Here is a 21793-nt window from a genome sequence, read left to right as displayed (position 1 = left end):
GTTAACACTTCCCCTGGAATCTTATTCCTTCTCTGTCTTTCATTAGAGAAACGCTTGGTCACCCTCTTATTCATAAGCCAGGGCTGAGTCCCAAATAGCACACTATTTCCTATATGGTGCACTACCCTGGCCAGAAGTAATGCACTATTATATAGGGAATAGGGTGCCATTTGGGACACACACAAGAAAAGCAGTATTCTCCTCACGGATGTTTCTCTTTATGTGTTCCCTCCAACAGGACACCGTGTACAGACGCTCTTGGCCACATGCAATGCGGGCAGCGAATACAGAGGCATTGAGGGCATGCTAAGGGGTATTTCACAAATGACACCCTATTCCCTATATAGTGGCCCATACAAAAAGAGTACACTTCATAGGGAATAGGGGGCCATTTGGGATCAAACAAAAAGAGAGGGGGATAAACAGCAAGATGCCCAAAAGAACAGGTGGCCATCTTCAAAGAAATTGATATAGCATACATGATTTAATGCAATTGACAACTAGAAAACTTGCCCCCCTTCCAAAATGGATGGAAACAATTCAGTGTAGTGTTAATTTCGTAGAGATATGTTATTTATATTTGGTAAATATGACTAAGGAGTTAAAAAGCACATTGGGACTGCAGATAATGTGTCCACAAAGACAGTTAACGGCCAAACTGCAACACTTCAAACCACCACAGCAAGATGCGGACTAGCTCTGGTCCAGTGCGTTACGTGCGGCTAGACAATGAGTCTTAAGCATCAGCAATACGCACGTAACACCCTGGACGAGAGCCATCATCGGACATGCTCGGTAGGATAGACCATTGACGAAGTGCTGCCAATTACAGCAATTACCACGCCAGCCGAGAATAAGAGAGAGAGAGAGAGAGAGAGAGAGAGAGAGAGAGAGAGAGAGAGAGAGAGAGAGAGAGAGAGAGAGAGAGAGAGGGAGAGAGAGGGAGAGAGAGAGAGAGATCAACTGACCACTTATAAACCCAACACAAATCTTATCACAAATCTACGGCTTGGTTCAAGAGAAGAGCCTGAGCTATCAATGATAGTTTTGTGTATTTTATATTTTAAAGAAGGTATAGGCTATCTATTTCTAGTTGACAATCTTACTGTAGTTTCTTCCAATACACCATCCAAGTTGGATTGCAATGACTGGGTTGCATGAGCATGCGTATGACAACAATGCAGACAAGTGCACTAGACAAATGTCAAGGAGTCTTACGGTTTAGAACTAGAAGAACGTTGCCTTCTTCTGACGCACTTTTCAATTAGTTTTTAAACACGGCTTGCAAGACAAATCAAGTCAAGGTAAGTTCAACTTTTTGGGGGCAAATAAGTATCACTTTAGATAAAGATATAAATGTATTTTGCTGATTGGCCTTTCAATTAGGCCCACTCTCCAAATAAAGATGGGGAAATAATAGTAAGACAATCAACTACAGTATTACTAGCTAGGTTTCCATCCAATTGGCGACAGATTTTCAGGCAAATATTCTAAACCGTGTTTCCATCAAATTGCCTTATTGCAGATAAAAAAAGATGTGTGATGACATGGGGCACATAAAAACGTACCAATATTTTTGCGGTTAAAAAAATACAAGTAAATGGGGTTCCATCTGATGTTAAACTCTACAGGTCGTTTTGTCACAACAAAAATTGCAATACGTAGCGAATGTGCCCACTCTGGTCTTTGTACTGGCCAACAGCTCAGACAAGGTGCGGGTGCCTACCTACAAGATGAGATTATTATGGAAAACATAGTCATATCAAAAGGCTGCCAAGCATCGATCATCATGTCACCAGAATAAGACCCCCAAAACAAATCTAATAATAATAATAATAGATATTAATAAAAAATATGAACAAAAGTAGTGTACCAGGCCTTTACTAGTCCTGTATATAGTTGTCTGTAGCAAAAAAACATATTCTGCTGCAACACTATGCTATCAGATAAAAATGAATCAACAGGTATTTATTAGTTAAATATTTCAAGGTTGCTTAATTAAGGACTTACATCAGAGTAGCCTCCATTAATACCTCAATAAATATGAAGAGGAGATATTACATTTACATGATCAATTTCTCTAGTTTTCATTGACTACCTTTTCATTTCATAACTTGGCTATTTTGGGCTATTTTTAGTGAGGAGTCAGTGGGAGGGTTTTGCAGTTGATGAGTGACATATGACTGTTGATCAAAAGTCACGACCCTTCAACATCCTAAAAGGTGTTTATTTCAGATGTTTGTTAATGGTCAAATACACATCAACCTAATGCCTATCATTTAAAAAAAATAACCCACTCAGTAATGTACTCTTATTTGGAGGTGATACATGACAATTGGTGTGTGCCAGAGAGTTAACCAAAGAGTAGGCTAATAAGGGAAACACATTTTCACCACGGCTTCGGGGATTCCTGCACCATGTTACATCTCTACTGCATGGGTTGGGGTCAATTCAAATCGACGCCAATCAATTAAAGAAGTAAAATGAATTTGAGTTTTTGTAAAAATTGCATCAATTTTCAATGATCCCTGAGTTAACTAAAACAATAGAGGAACAGAAAAAAATATATTTTTACATTTGATTTGATTTATTGAACAATATCAAACACAATTCAACCACAAATGTGGGTACAGTACATTTACAATAATTGAGGATAACACAAAAAACTGTTTTACTACTTATTTCCATTGTGGTCCTGGAGCAGAGAATGGAACCTGAGGGGTTGTGGAGCTCTATGGTTTGGCCATCAGTTTGGTTATACAGAGGTTGTTGATTCTGCTCTTCACAAGTCCTCAGTGTCAGCCCTAGCTATGGTAACACAATGTCCCTAGTATAACTTCCAGGTGAATTCACCAGTGAAACACCGGTGTCACAGTCGAAGAGCAGCTTTAGGGGGGTCTGGATGGAATAGTGTTAGTCAATAATAACAGTAGCTAGCGATGAGAGGAACAGCTGTAAGTTAGAGCTGTATGGAACTATTCAATATGGATCTGGAAGCACTGATCTGTGTAAACTGAGGTGGTAATTAACGTTATGTTATGACGGCTTCTTTCTATGCTGTGCAACAATCAACTACGATTGGTGTGTGTGTGTGTGAGAGAGATGGAGAGGGAGGGAGACGGCGTGAGCAGTAAAGAACGAGAGCGGGGAAGAGAAAGAAAGCGAGGAAGAGAGAGATAGGGGTAGAAAGGGAGAGAGGGAATGGGGGCAACAGTGGGGGTAATAGCGTGTTTCAGTATCTACTTGTGGGGGATTACTCTACACTCTGGAATATTAACGAGGGCCTTTTGTCACAGATCTCTTTCTCTCTTTTCCTTTCACACACCAGGCACACACACACACACACACACACACACACACACACACACACACACACACACACATACGCACACACACGCATGCAGGCGCACGCGCGCACACAGACAGTCGTTTTTGTCAATGGTCTCTTTTGTTCCTTTCATCTCTGACCCAAACAAAGCATTCCTGTGTACACAGGAGAGAGAGGAGAGATAGAGAGGGAGAGAGCGAGCGAGAGAAAGGGAGAGAGAGCAAAAGGGTGAGAGAGGGAGCAGGAGAGGGAAAGGAAAAGGAGAGGGAGATCAGGAAAACATGCAAAACGCCTTTGTAGTTTAGAGGGAGAAGTTTTGATTCAGTTGATCATTCTGATATTAGAGTAATAATACCGTTGTACAAAAGTAGATGTGTTGTCATGGAGATGGAATACATCCTATTGGAAAGGTATTGATTTGGTTACGCTTCTTCTTTTGTTAAAGTTTTTATTAATAAGATGTTATCTTCTTGTGTACAAGTTGTAGACCTTGAGGCTGCACATTCAGGAAAAAGGGAGGATGAGAAAGAAAGAGCGTGTGTGTGAGAGAGGGAGAGAGGGATGAAGGGGGACACGGTGAAAGTTTTCAATACTGTCATTGTAACTATGAAAGAGTTGCATAACCAGAGATGTGTAATTAACAGTAATTGCTTACGTAAAACTCTGCATTGTTGCTGAGCTATTTCGGTGTTTATTTTTTACGTCACTTAGTTGGAATTTGTGTGTATGTCGTGTGTATGTGCATTAGAACATTGTGTTTTTTTGTCAATGTGATTTTAAAAGGTCTTATTACTATACTCCTGTAGACTACAATCACTGCCTGGTAACATCAGTGACACACATTGGGGGAAATACTGTGTGTGTGTGTGTGTGTGTTCGTGCGTGTGCGTGTGTGTGTGTGTTTGTGCGTGTGCGTGTGCGTGTGAGAGAGAGAGAGAGAGAGAGAGAGAGAGAGAGAGAGAGAGAGAGAGAGAGAGAGAGAGAGAGAGACAGAGAGAGAGACCAGCATGAGAGTTAAGAAGGGAAGGCCTATAAAAGCCTCCTTAATTTTCCATCTGTAAAACCCTGATGAAGGCTATGCTACGGGCCAAAGGGTATTGGTTTTAACAATAAAGAAGAATTTATATCATTCACTGACCTCTAGGAGTTGGTGAATTCCCTTTTGAATTCAAGAAGGGACACGGCTTGAAAGGTGCAGGGCAACCAGAAAGGGAATGTTGGCCTTCTTCTTTGTTAACTCTTATCACCATATCCTGTTTCTAGACAGAAGTTCACTCTTTGTCCACTAAAGGGCCCTCTATTTGGAATCAACAGTACAGTCACGTCTCTTTTTACTTCATCTAGATAAACTCAGTGTTTTTAACAGAGCATTGGCCTTAATTTAATCGGTCCAGTTTCCCTTTTTGTACGGCTCACAAAGTGAGTCCCTGTATCTATTGTCTGTTTTGATGCAGTAATGTTAATCTGGTCATCCTAATTCTACACCTCCTTCTTATTCCCATTTCCCTTATCAAACCATTTTATCTCTCATTTGTGTCTCTCCCACTTCTCTTTGCCATGTTCAACTTCTGGTCTACGTGCTTTGTGGAAGTAAGTGAGAGAATGACATTAGCTCGGTTTCCATCCAATTGGCGACAGATTTCCACGCGAATATTCTAAAATCTGCGTAAATATGAAGTGCAAATTGTCACACCAGAGATGCGTTTCCATCAAACTGACTTGTTGTGGATAAAAGTCGTTGCATAATGACACAGTGCACATAAAAGTAACTTTTGCAGTTAAATTGCGAGTGAATAAAAAAGATATAGTAATAAAACATACAAGTTAAATGGGTTTCCATCGTATTTTCAATGGCTTTGTCACAAAACAATTTGCGTTTCATAGCAAATGTGCCCACTCTGGTATTGGTTCATGTGCTCTAGTCAACAGCTTGCAGGTACAGTACGAGTATAGACTACATGATGAGATTATTATGGGCAAAAGTGCAAGAATATGTTTCTTTGTCAAACGGCAACCAAGCATTGATTATCATGTCGCCAGAAAAAGACCTTTGATATTTATTGGAAAGGAGCATCAAGCTCATCACCTGGCACTTTCACCACCCTGTGAAGTTCATCATAACGTATTCCATCTGTAGCCTAATAAACTGCATGTCTTCCTGAGTCGTAGAGGGAGGACCACACACCATATCATCGCGACTCCAAGTTTACTTCAATATGATGGTTAATATATCAATATTTGCACATAAAATGGTGTGGTATGACTTTACTCGCATACAAACTGTGGATGGAAACGTTGTTACTGTGTAGGACTTTTTGCCTTTGTCCCAAATGACACCCTATTAACTATATAGTGTATTACTTTTGACAAGAGCTCATAGGGCCCTGGCCAAAATTAGTGAGGGAATAGGTTGCCATTTGGGACACACAGTGTGTGGAATCTGCATGTGCTTGTTTGGTCCCTCGTCATGTTGTGTTTGTGTCTTCATCTGTTCTGCAATCTTCCAGCAAAAGATGCATATATTTTTTTTAACTTTAAGGCTACAGTGCAGTACTTTCGCATTACAATAGTCATGCGAAAGTGCAGTAATGCATTTTATAGTCCTACATTGCCATTTTGAGACTCAACTCTGACAACTGGTTTTGATGTTTGTCGATCAAAGCTCGAGTGACTTTCTAAATGTTAATTAATTGCAATGCTCTTTTGTTGCTCTTGTGTGGTTTGAGAATATAATCTTAATAGCACTGGTTAACTGGTTAACATCTGTACTGCAGGATGTCTAAACTTTATTTACAGTTATTATTTCATGCCCTGTTACTGTGCCAAAGACGTCACCTAATCAGTCTCTCCTTCCTTCCTGTTGCGTTGTGACAGATGACATCTGCCACGCCCCCTTCCTCCCGAAGCTGCTCCCCTCAAAAGGTGTGTCACTCACAGACGCAGACAGACGTTCTAAAGCCCCTATTGGGCGCCGGGGGCTCCGGCGGGGGCGGGACCTTGAGGAGGCGGAGACGTGTTCTGTCTAAGGATGGGCGGAGTAACGTACGCATCGAACACATCAGCGGGCGGTCGGCCCTGTACATGCGTGACCTCTGGACGACGTTCCTGGATATGCAGTGGCGGTGGAAGTTCTTTCTCTTCACCCTTACCTTCACGGGGACGTGGTTCCTGTTCGGGGTTCTGTGGTACCTGGTGGCATTAGTGCATGGAGATCTGCTGGGTGAGAGAGTGGAGAGAATGGAGACATTTTAAAATCCTCAGTACTACAGTAACAATTCGCTGTCCCACTGTTGTTTTAGATCAGTACACCTAAACAAAAACCACCAACTAAGTTTTGTGTAACGTACATTGGCTGTCCAAAATGGCACCTTACTCCCTATATAGTTAGTGCACTACTTCTGACCAGAGCCCCTTTCCCAATCTCTCCTCTCACTCTCTGGCCTTTTCTTGTTTGGGCAAAAGTCCGTCCTCTGTCTATTCTCCTCCGTCCTCTCTCCTCCGTGACCCGGAAACCAATAAGTGGTCGAGGAGTGTGTCAATTCTTTAGTAGGCAAGGTGCAGATGGTCCTCCCTTCCTCGATAGCCTCCTAAGTGGCGAGGAAGCACGAGTGTATTCTACAGCAGAAGAGTTTTGATGTCTTCCACACCCCCTTTGAATCAGCTGTTGTATTGTCGAAGGAGAAAAGCATGCACATATTTAAAAACCATATGCTACTTATCTTTATATCGACAAAATGGTTTTCACAACTAACTTCATTTGCTTTTATCACTTTACACATGTATTTTGGGATCCACCCCTGTAAATGACCCGCGAGTGGAGTAGGACCTTCTCATTTCATACAAACGCATTTTCGTCCACGTTCACTCTCCTCATCGCCTCTCTTCGATTACCTTTGACCATTTTCCAAAGGAGGCCAGAGAGGACAGAGAGAGGATGCAGGAGTTGAGCAAATCTAATTGAGAAAAGGCCTCTGTCCTCTCTCTCTTTCTTCCTCTCAATCTCCCTTTGCTCTCTCTCGTCTCCCTCACTCTTTCCTTCTCCTCTCTTTCTCTGTCCTCTCTCCTCTCTCTTTCTCACTTTCTCTCCTCTCTCCTCTCTCTTTCTCACTTTCTCTCCTCTCTCTGTCTCCCTCTCTCTCGTCTCCCTCACTCTTTCCTTCTCCTCTCTTTCTCTGTCCTCTCTCCTCTCTCTTTCTCACATTCTCTCCTCTCTCCTCTCTCTTTCTCACTTTCTCTCCTCTCTCTGTCTCCCTCTCTCTCTCTTCTGGGCCCTCTCAGAGTTCAACCCACCATCGAACCACACCCCGTGTGTGCTGCAGATGCAGACGCTGACTGGGGCTTTCCTGTTCTCGCTGGAGTCCCAGACCACCATTGGCTACGGCTTCCGTTGCATCACAGAGGAATGTCCAGCTGCTATCATTCTCCTGATCCTGCAACTCGTCATCACCATGGTGCTGGAGATCTTCATCACCGGAACCTTCCTCGCCAAGGTAGAGTAAGGCTTACTGAGCACTGCACTTGAGGACAAAACATACCGTGTCAATGAACGGTTAAAAGCAGCAGACGGCCGTCCTATCGCTTCTGAACAGAACATTGCCGTTATGTTCTGTTCTTTTCCCGTCTATTCTACATTTTGAATTGCCACCAATAATGGACTCCCAGCTGGTGATTGCGTGACCACCCACTGCTTTCAAACGTTCGTTGGCATGGTGTGTTTTGTCCTTTATACCGTCTTACATCACTTGGGTCATCATCGCTGTTTGAAATCTCTGATACACACATTGTTGCGGTCAGTTGAATTGCTAATTAACTTCTATGTGTACTTGAATTGTTGAATGTCTCCTGAATTGACTAAATTGAAATGGAATTGACACCAAACCTGAACACAAGATACAATAGTCTTTACTGCTTTCCTCAGGTGGCTCGGCCAAAGAAGCGAGGTGAGACGGTGAAGTTTAGCCAGCACGCCGTGGTGTCCAGTCACGAAGGCCGACCCTGCCTCATGATCCGAGTGGCCAACATGCGGAAGAGCCTGCTGCTGGGGTGCCAGGTAACTGCTCAACTGTGTGTGTGTGTGTGTGTGTGTGTGTGTGTGTGTGTGTGTGTGTGTGTGTGTGTGTGTGTGTGTGTGTGTGTGTGTGTGTGTGTGTGTGTGTGTGTAAAGTACACTGAACAAAAATATAAATGCAACATACAATATATATTTTTTTCTTACTGAGTTACAGTTCATATTAGGAAATCAGTCAATTGAAATACATTCATTTGGCACTAATCTATGGATTTCACATGATTGGGAATACATACAGTATATGCATCTGTTGGTCACATATACCTTAGAGAAAGGGTAGGGGCGTGGATCAGAAAACCAGTTAGTATTTGGTGTGACCACCATTTGCCTCATGCAGCGCAATAAATCTCCTTCACATAGAGTTGATCAGGCTGTTGATTGTGGCCTGTGGAATGTTGTCCCACTCCTCTTAAAAGTTGCTGGATATTGGTGGGAACTGAAAATGTCGTACATGTCGATCCAGAGCATCCCAAACATGCTCAATGGGTGACATGTCTGGTGAGTATGCAGGCCATGGAAGAACTGTGGCACTTTCAGCTTCCAGGAAGTGTGTACAGATCCTTGCGACATGGTGCATGATGATGATGAAACATGAGGTGATGGCGGCGGATGAATGGCACAACAATGGGCCTTAGGATCTCGTCATGGTATCTCTGTGTATTCAAATTTCCATCGGTAAAATGCAATTCTGTTCGTTGTCCGTAACTTATGCCTGCCCATAACATAACCCCACCACCACCATGGGACACAACGTTGACATCAACAAACCGTTTGCCCAAATGACGCCATACCTGCTGCCTGTCATCTGCCCAGTACAGTTAAAACCTGGATTCATCCATGAAGAGCACACTTCCCCAGCGTGCCAGTGGCCATCAAAGGTGAGCTTTTCCACTGAGGTTGGTTACGACACCGAACTGCAGTCAGGTCAAGACCCTGGTGAGGATGATGAGCAAGCAGATGAGCTTCCCTGAAATGGTTTCTGACAGTTTGTGCAGAAATTCTTTGCTTGTGCAAACCCACAGTTTCATCAGCTGTCCAGGTCGCTGTTCTCAGATGATCCCGCAGGTGAAGAAGTCAGATGTGGAGGTCCTGGGCTGGCGTTGTTACACGTGGTCTGCGGTTGTGAGGCTGGTTGGAAGTGCAGTATTGCCAAATTCTCTAAATTGATATTGGAGGCGGCTTACGGTAGAGAAATTACATTCTCTGGCAATAGCTCCTGCAGTCAGCATGCCAATTGCATGCTCCCTCAAAACATTGAGACCTCTGTGTCATTGTGTTGTGTGACAAAACTGCACATTTTAGAGTGTCCTTTTATTGTCCCCAGCACAAGGTGCACCTGTGTAATGATCATGCTGTTTAAACAGCTTCTTGCTATGCCACACCTGTCAGGTGTATGGATTATCTTGGCAAAGGATCTATCCCACTTAGCTTTCTCTTTTACAACCTGTCTGTATAGTGAAGAAGAAGAGAAATATGAGCAGAGTTGATCCCCTCTAAAATCAAACCCCCTTAGCGCAGGGGTTTTCAAACAACTTAACGTCAAGCACCCCAAATATTATGAGCCCCTTGGTGAGGACATGAGTCTGAGAGAAAATTGTGCAAATTGTTTTTAAAGCAAATATCCTACTATTCTACACATATATGCTATCTGAGCAGGGCCTGCTCTAGCCTTTTGGGGCTAGAGTTTTGTTTGGGGGCCTTTGCACCCTGCCGCCGGAAATAATAATACTATTAGTTGGGGCCCCCTGGAGGTCAGGGCCCCAGGGCAGAGTGAGACAGGAAAATGCAAAGGTTATTTGTAAACTGATCAAAACAATTAATTGCCATTGGGGGTGGATAGGAAACATGTTCTGTAGGTATTATAAAAAACTACATTTAATTTAGTGTAAAAAAAATAAGAAGAAAATGCTTTTTGTTTATTTATAAACATTTTCCACGGACCCCCTGGCACCCCCTTGTGGAACCCCGGGCGTCCGCAGACCTCAGTTTGAAAACACCTGCCCTAGGGATTGTGTGCGCCCCCCCTAGGTGACGGGGAAGCTGCTGCAGACATCTCATACTAAGGAGGGGGAGACGGTGCGTCTGGACCAGAGGAACGTTCCCTTCCAGGTGGATACGTCCAGCGACAGCCCCTTCCTCATCCTCCCCCTCACATTTTACCACATCATAGACGACAACAGCCCGCTCAGGGCCTGGGCCGCCAAGGGTACGCCTGGTTATTACTGTGGGAATGGATCTGTGGGTTCATCCCAAATGGCACCCTATAACCTATATAGTGCACTACTTTTGAACAGGGCCCTATGGGCTCTGGTCAAAAGCAGTGCATTGTATAGGGAATAGACTGCCATTTGGGACCAGCCTAGAACTACGGGAATGGATCTGTGTGTTTGTGTGTGTGTCAGGGCCTTTAATTTGAGATATTTGTGTCTCCCTATCTCTCTCTCTCTCTCTCTCTCTCTCTCTCTCTCTCTCTCTCTCTCTCTCTCTCTCTCTCTCTCTCTCTCTCTCTCTCTCTCTCTCTCTCTCTCTCTCTCTCTCTCTCTCTCTCGCTCTCTCTCTCTCCCCTCAGGCGGGGGATGGACAGATCCTGAGCTGGCGGACTTTGAGCTGCTGGTTATCATGAGTGCCACGGTAGAGCCCACCTCAGCCACCTGCCAGGTGCGTACCTCATACCTGCCTGACGAGATCCTGTGGGGGTACGAGTTCCCCCCTGTGGTCTCCCTCTCCCCCTCAGGGAAGTACGTGGCCGACTTTGCCTTCTTCGACAAAGTGGCCAAAACCAAGACCACACCCCTCTTCAAAACATCCCGCCCACAGAGCTACCATGGCAATGGAGGAGGAGGAGGAGGGGGGGTGGAGGGGACTGACCCGGAGAAGATCCGATTGGAGCAGAGCTACAGGGAGAGAGGAGAGGAAGGGAGAGGGAGGGTCAGAGACAGTAGCCCTCTCAGTGTCCGCATCAGCAATGTCTGAGAGCCTACACACTGAGACGCATACACCAGACCTGGGTTCAAATACTATTGGAAATCATTTGAAATACTTTTGTCCGTGCTTGATTGAGCTTTGCCTGGCTTAATGGATCCAATAGAATAGTCCGGAAACCGCAAACCCTGCCCATCTGGCACTTCAGTAAGACTAAAGCAAACTCCAACTATTTGAAAGATGTAAATAGTATATGAACCTAGGTCTAGCATACACTGGATTCTAAGCAGGGTCTGTTACAGTTTACTACAAATATTGAAATGATTAATTCATTGCTTGTTGTTTATTTACATGAAATTGGTACGTATAGAAATATTGTGGGGCAGTGTGTTATGGAGAGGGGGAAGCCCCTGGAAAGGCTTTGAATGCTTAGCGTGGATCACAAATGGCACCCTACTCCCTTTATATCCCCTACGGGCCCTGGTCAAAAGTAGTGCACTATATAGGGAATAGGGTGCCATTTGGGATTCAGACTTTGTACTGATGCTTCTCTGCCAACGTACTGGACATCCGTCCATAAATACACTGTAAAAACATACAAATATGTAACACTTTAGAATGTCTTATGATTTTGTTATTTGTTATTGGTACGTGCCAATGTACTGTAGAATATGCTAGCTTAAAGCACTTTGGTGAAATGATAACACTAATGTATCAATACGAAAAAGAATGTAGACCTGTTGTGGACTTTGACTGGATGTGAAGAAGACGAGAGAAGATGATTTTAAGGTGCTGTGTATAGTCGTCAGTATGCCTTTTCTGCACAGATATATCTGTTATTGTTGCTACAGAGGACTGCAGTTAGCACTTTATTAAGTACCTTTGCACCTTAGGAGCGTTTGTAGCACTTAATATTACTGGAATGTATATAGATTTGTGCTTGTAACCCAACTAAAAGCACTTTAACACTGGATGAAATGTTTGAATGATGCTTTCTATTCATATTTTATGATTGGGATTTGAATGATTTTCCTCTCTTCAGTCAGTTTGCCATGTGTTGTTTCTGTGGCACATTGATAGAAAATAATATTTTTGTAAATAATCACAAACAGCCATTTAGAAGGTTCAACACTAACAGCAGGATACGTTCTAGGCCTATTCTAGACACCAGATTGCCTTTACATAGAGTCAAAAAACACTCCATTCCCTATAAGTGCACTACTTTTCACCTTTGATTAATAAGGCCCACAGGGCTCTGGTCAAAAGTAGTGCACTATATATGGAATAGGGTGCCATTTGGGATGCACACCCAGGGACTCACATGAGTACAAGCTTCTATTTCTTCCTCTGGTGGTAGGTAATCATGGCTTCATGTGTAAAGTAGGCTTTGGGGAAATTTGGGTGGGGTAACTTAAATTGAGAGAGGTGTGTCAAGACCTAATCATGGCTTTAGATTACAATATTAACCCATGCCTTAATTTGGTTTACAGGAGAGAACGTACACGGACTGTTGGTATTGCTGAGGTGTTTTGAGAGGAAGCAAATGTGATTATTGTGTGGTGTCCATGATTAGACTTGGGTTCAAATGCAATTGGAATCATAACAAAAACAAATCCTGGCCTTGATTGAGCTTGCCTGGCGCAAAGGAACCAATCGAATAGTCGCAACACTGCAAACTCCACCCAGACTCTGGCAGTCTAGACAGACTGAAGCAAATGCTAAGGGGCAGGTTTCCCAAACAAAGATGAATCCTAGTCTGAGACTAAAAAAAACATTTTTAATGGAGAGATTCTCCATTGAAAGTGCTTCTTAGTCCATGTCAAGGCTTAATCTGTGTCAGGGAAACTGGTCATAAAAGTAAATATTTGAAGCCAGGTCTGATCATGATTTTGCCATTGTGATCTCTCAGAGGCCTTGAAGCCTGAGTGCTTTATTGATATGAATTATTAACTGTGGGAGAGGTTTGATATTTTGTCTTCAACTTGTCTAGGTTTTTCACTGGAAAACTTGAATGTTGTCTTCTAGATCTTTAACAGCACAAGCTAATTTGAAATAAAGAATTATCAAAGTATAGAGCAGTCATTTTTTAAGATTTATTTAAAATATTACACTGAATCCCCTATTTGTGTGTCAGTAATTTGGTAGGGGCTGCCCTACTGGAAATGTACATGTTGAAAATACTACAATTACACAATAACAAATCTCATTGTAACACAACTTGGCTTGTAACATGAAAATGCATTCTACCCCGTCTTTTCTTTCACTTTTGGTGCTAATTTTCTGTTCCTAAGTACATTTAAAATGTATTGGAAACAGGTTATCAAATAATTTCACATGCCACAGAACATGTTAGAATTGCAAACAGAATGTGTTAATCTTGTGTGAAATTTCCGGTCATGGATGTTAAAAGCTCATGGAGGAAGAGGAAGTAACTTCAAGGCAAAAGTTTTTGAATATACTCTAGATTTAAAAAAAAAAAAATTAAATTTTGAAGCTGTACATGTCGGATTACGAAGACTCAAATTAAACAAAAACATAAACAATTGTGGAATATAGCAATTTTGGATTGTGATACTTTAATGTAGCCTCTTACTTGTGAGAAAAAGTTAACAAAGTGTTAGTTAGGCTACAGGGAAGTCAGGAACAGGAAACTGCCCCACAAGGTCATTTGAAGGATGGAAACTTCTCACTACCAGAAAGTCACACCACAGAGCGCTATGCATAGCTCAACTCATTTTTGGACATGTCTGTCAATCGACCACAAATAAGTGGGCTGAAAAACCTGACACACTCCACAACACCATAGTACCCTCCAAGCTCGTCATCAAGCTCGAGACCCTGGGTCTCGACCCCGCCCTGTGCAACTGGGTACTGGACTTCCTGACGGGCCGCCCCCAGGTGGTGAGGGTAGGCAACAACATCTCCTCCCCGCTGATCCTCAACACTGGGGCCCCACAAGGGTGCGTTCTGAGCCCTCTCCTGTACTCCCTGTTCACCCACGACTGCGTGGCCACGCACGCCTCCAACTCAATCATCAAGTTTGCGGACGACACAACAGTGGTAGGCTTGATTACCAACAACGACGAGACTGCCTACAGGGAGGAGGTGAGGGCCCTCGGAGTGTGGTGTCAGGAAAATAACCTCACACTCAACGTCAACAAAACTAAGGAGATGATTGTGGACTTCAGGAAACAGCAGAGGGAACACCCCTATCCACATCGATGGAACAGTAGTGGAGAGGGTAGCAAGTTTTAAGTTCCTCGGCATACACATCACAGACAAACTGAATTGGTCCACTCACACAGACAGCATCGTGAAGAAGGCGCAGCAGCGCCTCTTCAACCTCAGGAGGCTGAAGAAATTCGGCTTGTCACCAAAAGCACTCACAAACTTCTACAGATGCACAATCGAGAGCATCCTGGCGGGCTGTATCACCGCCTGGTACGGCAACTGCTCCGCCCTCAACCGTAAGGCTCTCCAGAGGGTAGTGAGGTCTGCACAACGCATCACCGGGGGCAAACTACCTGCCCTCCAGGACACCTACACCACCCGATGTCACAGGAAGGCCATAAAGATCATCAAGGACAACAACCACCCGAGCCACTGCCTGTTCACCCCGCTATCATCCAGAAGGCGAGGTCAGTACAGGTGCATCAAAGCTGGGACCGAGAGACTGAAAAACAGCTTCTATCTCAAGGCCATCAGACTGTTAAACAGCCACCACTAACATTGAGTGGCTGCTGCCAACACACTGACAATGACACTGACTCAACTCCAGCCACTTTAATAATGGGAATTGATGGGAAATGATGTAAATATATCACTAGCCACTTTAAACAATGCTACCTTATATAATGTTACTTACCCTACATTATTCATCTCATATGCATACGTATACACTGTACTCTATATCATCGACTGCATCCTTATGTAATACATGTATCACTAGCCACTTTAACTATGCCACTTTGTTTACATACTCATCTCATATGTATATACTGTACTCGATATCATCTACTGTATCTTGCCTATGCTGCTCTGTACCATCACTCATTCATATATCCTTATGTACATATTCTTTATCCCCTTACACTGTGTATAAGACAGTAGTTTTGGAATTGTTAGTTAGATTACTTGTTGGTTATTACTGCATTGTCGGAACTAGAAGCACAAGCATTTCACTACACTCGCATTAACATCTGCTAACCATGTGTATGTGACAAATAAAATTTGATTTGATTTGATTTGATTTGCATCAAAGTGATCTATGCTTTTAGGCAGATTAGGTTTCCTTCATGGATTTCTACTTCATAAAGTTGCTGAAAAGCAATGTTTTCTGAAACGGAATAGTTGAAATCGTGTGCATCATATCCTTGTTCTTTATTGCCAAGGTACTTCTGTATTAGTTGTTAACAAAGGCAGCTCTAGGATGCTCTAAAGGCAGCTAATCTTTTTGATCAGTTCATCTTTAAACCATTTTGCAAATGGGTCTTTCCATAAATAATGGTGACATTGGGTTAAACATTTCAACATGATTTGAAACAAAAATTTCATAGATGTTTATGCAGAGTACATAGAGGAATAAAAGTTAATTCTGTATATGCAAATTGCTCTTAACTCCAGCTATACAACAACATAGGTCTACTGTAGGACTATTATACATCCTTCAAACAGGGTTCATACAGACATTGTCAAATTCAAGGACTTTCAGGGACTTTTTCAAGCACTTAATTGTAATTTTCATGGACCTCAATTTTATGCATTTGTTTTATTTATATATATACGGACACACTATATAGGACACACTTCCCCCAAAAAGAATAATAACTTTTTTAGACCTGCAAAATTACATTCTAAAATAAAAAAGTAGGCCATTACCACTTTAAAGATATAAAACTGTTTTTTTTGTGAAGAATCAACTCATGAAGTATTTATTGGATATTTCAAACTTTTTAACAAATCAAAAACTGAAAAATTAAAATTACATTCTAAAAACTATTCAGTGAGAATAATGTGGAAATAGCCTGACCAAATAGATGGGATTCATGCATGGCGATTTTTCTTGACGCAGCTATATGGGCGACGCAGGCACACAATTAACCGTGAATAGCGGTAGCATTAATCTCACCAGCGTTGTTTTATTAAGGAGAAAGTGACCAAAAAGCAGGTTTCTTGGTTAAGGATTTATTTGGAAAGCCAAGTTGAAGCCAACATTAGATGTGGTCTTCCTCATAATAACCACACGTGGTTTCACCTCAACAAAGTAGCGTAATTATTATATATATTTTTATTTAACCTTTACTTCACTAGGCAAGTCAGTTAAAAACAAATTGTTATTCACAATTACGGCCTACCAAAAGGCCTCACATGGGGGATGGGATAAAAAAAGATATATAGGACAAAACACACATCACGACAAGAGAGACACTACAACACTACGTAAAGAGAGACCTAAGACAACAACACAGCAAATCAAATCAAATCCAAGTTTATTTGTTACGTGCGCCGAATACAACAGGTACAATACAATACAACCTTACAGTGAAATGCTTACTTACAGGCTCTAACCAATAGTGCAAAAAAAAGTATTCGGTGAACAATAGGTAGGTAAAGAAATAAAACAACAGTAAAAAGATGGGCTATATACAGTAGAGAGGCTATAACAGTAGCGAGGCTACATACAGACACCGGTTAGTCGGGCTCATTGAGGTAGTATGTACATGTAGATATGGTTAAAGTGACTATGCATATATGATGAACAGAGAGTAGCAGTAGCGTAAAAAAGGGGTTGGCGGGTAGCCCGGGTGGGACACAATGCAGATAGCTGAGTGTATAGCCAATGATAAACAGAGGAGCAGTGGTTGCAGGGGCGTTTGGGGGCCCAATTGAGGTAGCAACACATACAACACAGCATGGTAGCATGAGTGTATAGTTATAGTGACTATGCATATATGATAAACAGACTGAGTGATCTTCCTGTCCGGTTTTGCGCCCTCTCAGCAGCGTAAAATGGCCTAAACTCCTCGTCTCAGGGTAGTAAGTTAGTGGTCTGTTGATATCCCTCTAGTGGTGGGGGCTGTGCATTGGCAAAGTGGGTGAGGTTATATCCTGCCTGGTTGGGCCACAGTGTCACCAGACCCCCCCTGTCTCAGCCTCCAGTATCTATGCTGCAATAGTCTATGTGCTGGGGGGCTGGGGTCAGTCTGTCCTACCTGGTGAAATTCTCCTGTCTTATCTGGTGTCCTGTGTGAACTTAAGTAAACATTACACTCACAAAAGTTCCAAAATAATTAAGACATGTCAAATGTCATATTATGTCTGTATACAGTGTTGTAATGATGTGAAAATAGTTCAACTACAAAAGGGAAAATAAATAAACATAAAAATAGGTTGTATTTACAATGGTGTTTGTTCTTCACTGGTTGCCCCTTTCTTGTGGCAACAGGTCACACATCTTGCTGATGTGATGGCACACTGTGGAATTTCACCCAATGTATGCATTTATCAAAATTGGATTTGTTTTCTAATTCATATTGGGCCTGTGTAATCTAAGGGAAATATGTGTACATTTGGCAGGTTAGGAAGTGCAGCTCAGTTTCCACTTCATTTTGTGCGCAGTCTGCACATAGCATGTCTTCTCTTGAGAGGCTGGTCTGCCTTTCGGCAGCCTTTCTCAATAGCAAGGCTATGCTCACTGAGTCTGTACATAGTCAAAGATTTAATTAATTTTGGGTCAGTCACAGTGGTCAGGTATTCTGCAACTGTGTACTCCCTGTTAATGGCCAAATAGCATTCTAGTTCGCTCAGTTTTTTGTAAATTCTTTCCAATGTATCAACTAATTATATTTTTGTTTTCTCATGATTTGGTTAGGTCTAATTGTATCGCTGTCCTGGGGCTCTGTGGGGTCTGTTTGTGTTTGTGAACAGGACCAGCTTGCTTATGGGGCTTTTCTCCAAATTAATTTCTCTGTAGGTGATGGTTTTGTTAGGGAAGTTTTGGGAATCGCTTCCTTTTAGGTGTTTGTGGAATTTAACAGCTCTTTTCTGGATTTTGATAATTAGCGGGCATCGGCCTAATTCTGCTTTGCATGCAATATTTGGTGTTTCACATTGTGCACTGAGAATTTTTTTGCAGAATTCTGCATGCAGTCTCAATATGGTGTTTGTCCCATTTTGTGAATACTTGGTTGGTGAGCGGCCCCTGGACCTCACAACTATGAAGGGCAATGGATTCTAGAACTGATTCAAGTATTTTTTGCCAGATCCTAATTGGTATGTCAAATTTTATGTTCCTTTTGATGGCATATAACATCCTTCTTGCCTTGTCTCTCGTTCACAGCTTTGTGGAAGTTACCTGTGGCGCTGATGTTTAGGCCGAGGTATGTATAGTTTTTTGTGTGCTCTAGGGCAACGGTGTCTAAATTGAATTTGTATTTGTAGTCCTGTCAACTGGACCCTTTTTGGAACACCATTATTTTTGTCTTACTGAGATATACTGTCAGGGCCCAGGTCTGACAGAATCTGTGCAGAAGATCTAGGTGCTGCTGTAGGCCTGTCCTTTGATGGTAACAGAAGCACCAGACCATCAGCAAACAGTAGATATTTGACTTAATATTCTAGTTGGGTGCTGCAGACTGTTCTAGTGCCCTCGCCAATTTGTTGATAGTTACAGTATATCACAAAAGTGAGTACACCCCTCACATTTTTGTAAATATTTGAGTAAATCTTTTCATGTGACAACACTGAAGAAATTACACTTTGCTACAATGTAAAGTAGTGAGTGTACAGCGTGTATAACAGTGTAAATTTGCTGTCCCCTCAAAATAACTCAACACACAGCCGTTAATGTCTAAACCGCTGACAACAAAAGTGAGTACACCCCCTCCTCCACCTTCCGTTTGAGGATGCCCCACAGATGCTCAATAGGGTTTAGGTCTGGAGACATGCTTGGCCAGTCCATCACCTTTACCCTCAGCTTCTTTAGCAAGGCAGTGGTCGTCTTGGAGGTGTGTTTGGGGTCGTTATCATGTTGGAACACTGCCCTGCGGCCCAGTCTCCGAAGGGAGGGGGATCATGCTCTGCTTCAGAATGTCACAGTACATGTTTACAAAAAAAAACTGAGCGAACTAGAATGCTATTTGGCAGGGAGTACACAGTTGCAGAATACCTGACCACTGTGACTGACCCAAATGTATCCCTCAATGAACTGTAGCTCCCCAGTGCCGGCAGCACTATTGCAGCCTGTCGTAGCAGAATCAGAATTAGTTAGGTAACATTGATAAATAAGATGTTTTATCTAGTTTCATAAATATGCTTATGTGGGAAAGTCACTTGGGGCCCTGAGAGGGGAGAGGTCAGGATTGTCTTCATATGTGAGGGTATCTGTTAAACCATGTGAAGGGCTCCACAATGTCTGTACTCCAGTCACTCCCTACTTTTCCCATTGGGGGGAGGAGTATGGCAGTGTCTGGAACCATTGTATGTCCCATCTGATGTTGAAACTTGTCTTTCATGGTGTATGACCTAGAGGCTCACTCCTCTCCGTGAGTTGTCCAGGAGGAGTTGTATTTGAGATGGTAGTATCTAGAATTGACAATTGATATATGCCATTGGATGAGGTAATGGTTTGGTAATATGAAGTACCAAGAACGAGAAGTAGAACCTCGTCTAAGAGAGCAAACTGAAGGATAATTTATAGCTAATGCTGTTCGGCTATGGGATTACTCCTCTCTCAAGTAAAAGTCTTCCTTTGTGCAGTTTTCCTAAGACCTGTGTTCCTAAGACCTGTGTGTCACAATCGTCGTAGTGAGGAGACCAAAACGCAGCATGGTGTGAATACATACTTTTAATGAATGACGAAAAAACACGAAGTACACTAAACAAACAAACAAAATAACAAACCGACCGTGACCACTATCGAAACTGAGTGCTAACATGCAACATCACATATACAATAACCCACAAAATACCCAAAGAAGATGGCTGCTTAAATATGGTTCCCAATCAGAGACAACGATAAACAGCTGCCTCTAATTGAGAACCAATCTAGGCAACCATAGACATACATAAACACTTAGATGGTAAACAACCCCATAAACCTACAAAAACCCCTAGACAGTACAAAAACACATACATCACCCATGTCACACCCTGACCCAACCAAAATTTATAAAGAATATACAAAGAATACTCAGGTCAGGGCATGACATTGGTTCGTCATTGTGAGTTGGGAGGGGTGGATCTTTGCTATAAAAGATTTCAGTTGCCATTATGTTGGCACTCTGAGAATAAATGTATAGACACTGAATTAATCTGAGAGTCACAGGGCTATGGTGAAGCTCATATTATTAAAATATGAAGTTTAAAGTATAACTCTGACTTGTGTGTGGTTTGTAAACTCTCCTTTCACTTAGTAATACAGGAAATTACCACGACAAGCCCCAGACCATGACACTCCCACCACCATGCTTGACTGTAGGCAAGACACACTTGTCTTTGTACTCCTCACCTGGTTGCCGCCACACACGCTTGACACCATCTGAACCAAATAAGTTTATCTTGGTCTCATCAGACCACAGGACATGGTTCCAGTAATCCATGTCCTTAGTCTGCTTGTCTTCAGCAAACTGTTTGCGGGCTTTCTTGTGCTTCATCTTTAGAAGAGGGTTCCTTCTGGGACGACAGCCATGCAGACCAATTTGATGCAGTGTATGGCGTATGGTCTGAGCACTGACAGGCTGACCCCCCACCCCTTCAACCTCTGCAGCAATGCTGGCAGCACTCATACGTCTTTTTCCCAAAGACAACCTCTGGATATGACGCTGAGCACGTGCACTCAACTTATTTGGTCGACCATGGCGAGGCCTGTTCTGAGTGGAACCTGTCCAGTTAAACCGCTGTATGGTCTTGGCCACCGTGCTGCAGCTCAGTTTCAGGGTCTTGGCAATCTTCTTATAGCCCATATAGAGCAACAATTATTTTTTTCAGATCCTCAGAGAGTTCTTTGCCATGAGGTGCCATGTTGAACATCAAGTGACCAGTCAGTATGAGGGAGTGTGAGAGTGATGACACCAAATTTAACACACCTGCTCCCCATTCACACCTGAGACCTTGTAACACTAACGAGTCACATGACACCGGGAAGGGAAATGGCTAATTGGGCCCAATTTGGACATTTTCACTTAGGGGTGTACTCACTTTTGTTGCCAGCGGTTTAGACATTAATGGCTGTGTGTTGAGTTATTTTCAGGGGACAGCAAATTTACACTGTTATACACGCTGTACACTCACTACTTTACATTGTAGCAAAGTGTCATTTCTTCAGTGTTGTCACATGAAAATATATACTCTAATATTTACAAATATGTGAGGGGTGTACTCACTTTTGTGATATACTGTATGTTGAAGATAGGCTTAAGAGGCTTAAGCTGCATCCCTGTCTCACCCACAAGCCCTGTGAAAAAAATGTATTTTTT

The 21793-nt window shown here is 42.6% G+C and overlaps 1 protein-coding gene across 3 annotated transcripts; it reads left to right on the top strand.

The window, feature by feature from the left end:
• The first annotated feature begins 981 nt into the window (after positions 1–981).
• Positions 982–13389, top strand: LOC112226572 (ATP-sensitive inward rectifier potassium channel 10). 3 transcript variants are annotated; one of them, XM_024390975.2, is made up of 6 exons: positions 982–1304; positions 6203–6548; positions 7607–7818; positions 8247–8378; positions 10425–10602; positions 10966–13389. In XM_024390975.2, the coding sequence occupies exons 2-6, from the start codon at positions 6203–6205 to the stop codon at positions 11367–11369; spliced, it is 1272 nt and encodes a 423-aa protein (XP_024246743.1). In that variant the 5' UTR covers positions 982–1304; the 3' UTR covers positions 11370–13389. The 3 variants fall into 3 exon arrangements, with proteins under 3 accessions (XP_024246743.1, XP_024246744.1, XP_024246742.1); XM_024390976.2 differs by lacking the exon at positions 982–1304 and adding an exon at positions 3576–3738 and having other exon boundaries at positions 6235–6548; XM_024390974.2 differs by lacking the exon at positions 982–1304 and adding an exon at positions 3576–3738.
• Positions 13390–21793: the final 8404 nt, after the last annotated feature.

This window comes from Oncorhynchus tshawytscha, linkage group LG28 (assembly GCF_018296145.1).
Source record: "Oncorhynchus tshawytscha isolate Ot180627B linkage group LG28, Otsh_v2.0, whole genome shotgun sequence".
NCBI classification, from domain to species: Eukaryota; Metazoa; Chordata; class Actinopteri; order Salmoniformes; family Salmonidae; genus Oncorhynchus; species Oncorhynchus tshawytscha.
Note: the sequence above shows the minus strand (reverse complement) of the source record. Positions and strands in the feature narration are given on the sequence as shown.

What these genes read in the sequence shown, in the direction of transcription:
- LOC112226572 (XM_024390974.2), top strand. Translation starts at nt 3,700, where the DNA reads ATGTGTTGTCATGGAGATGGAATACATCCTATTGGAAAG. An exon ending in AGTGCATGGAGATCTGCTGG is followed by an intron (nt 6,549 to 7,606) that starts GTGAGAGAGTGG and finishes GGGCCCTCTCAG; the next exon opens with AGTTCAACCCACCATCGAAC. An exon ending in GCCTGCTGCTGGGGTGCCAG is followed by an intron (nt 8,379 to 10,424) that starts GTAACTGCTCAA and finishes CGCCCCCCCTAG; the next exon opens with GTGACGGGGAAGCTGCTGCA.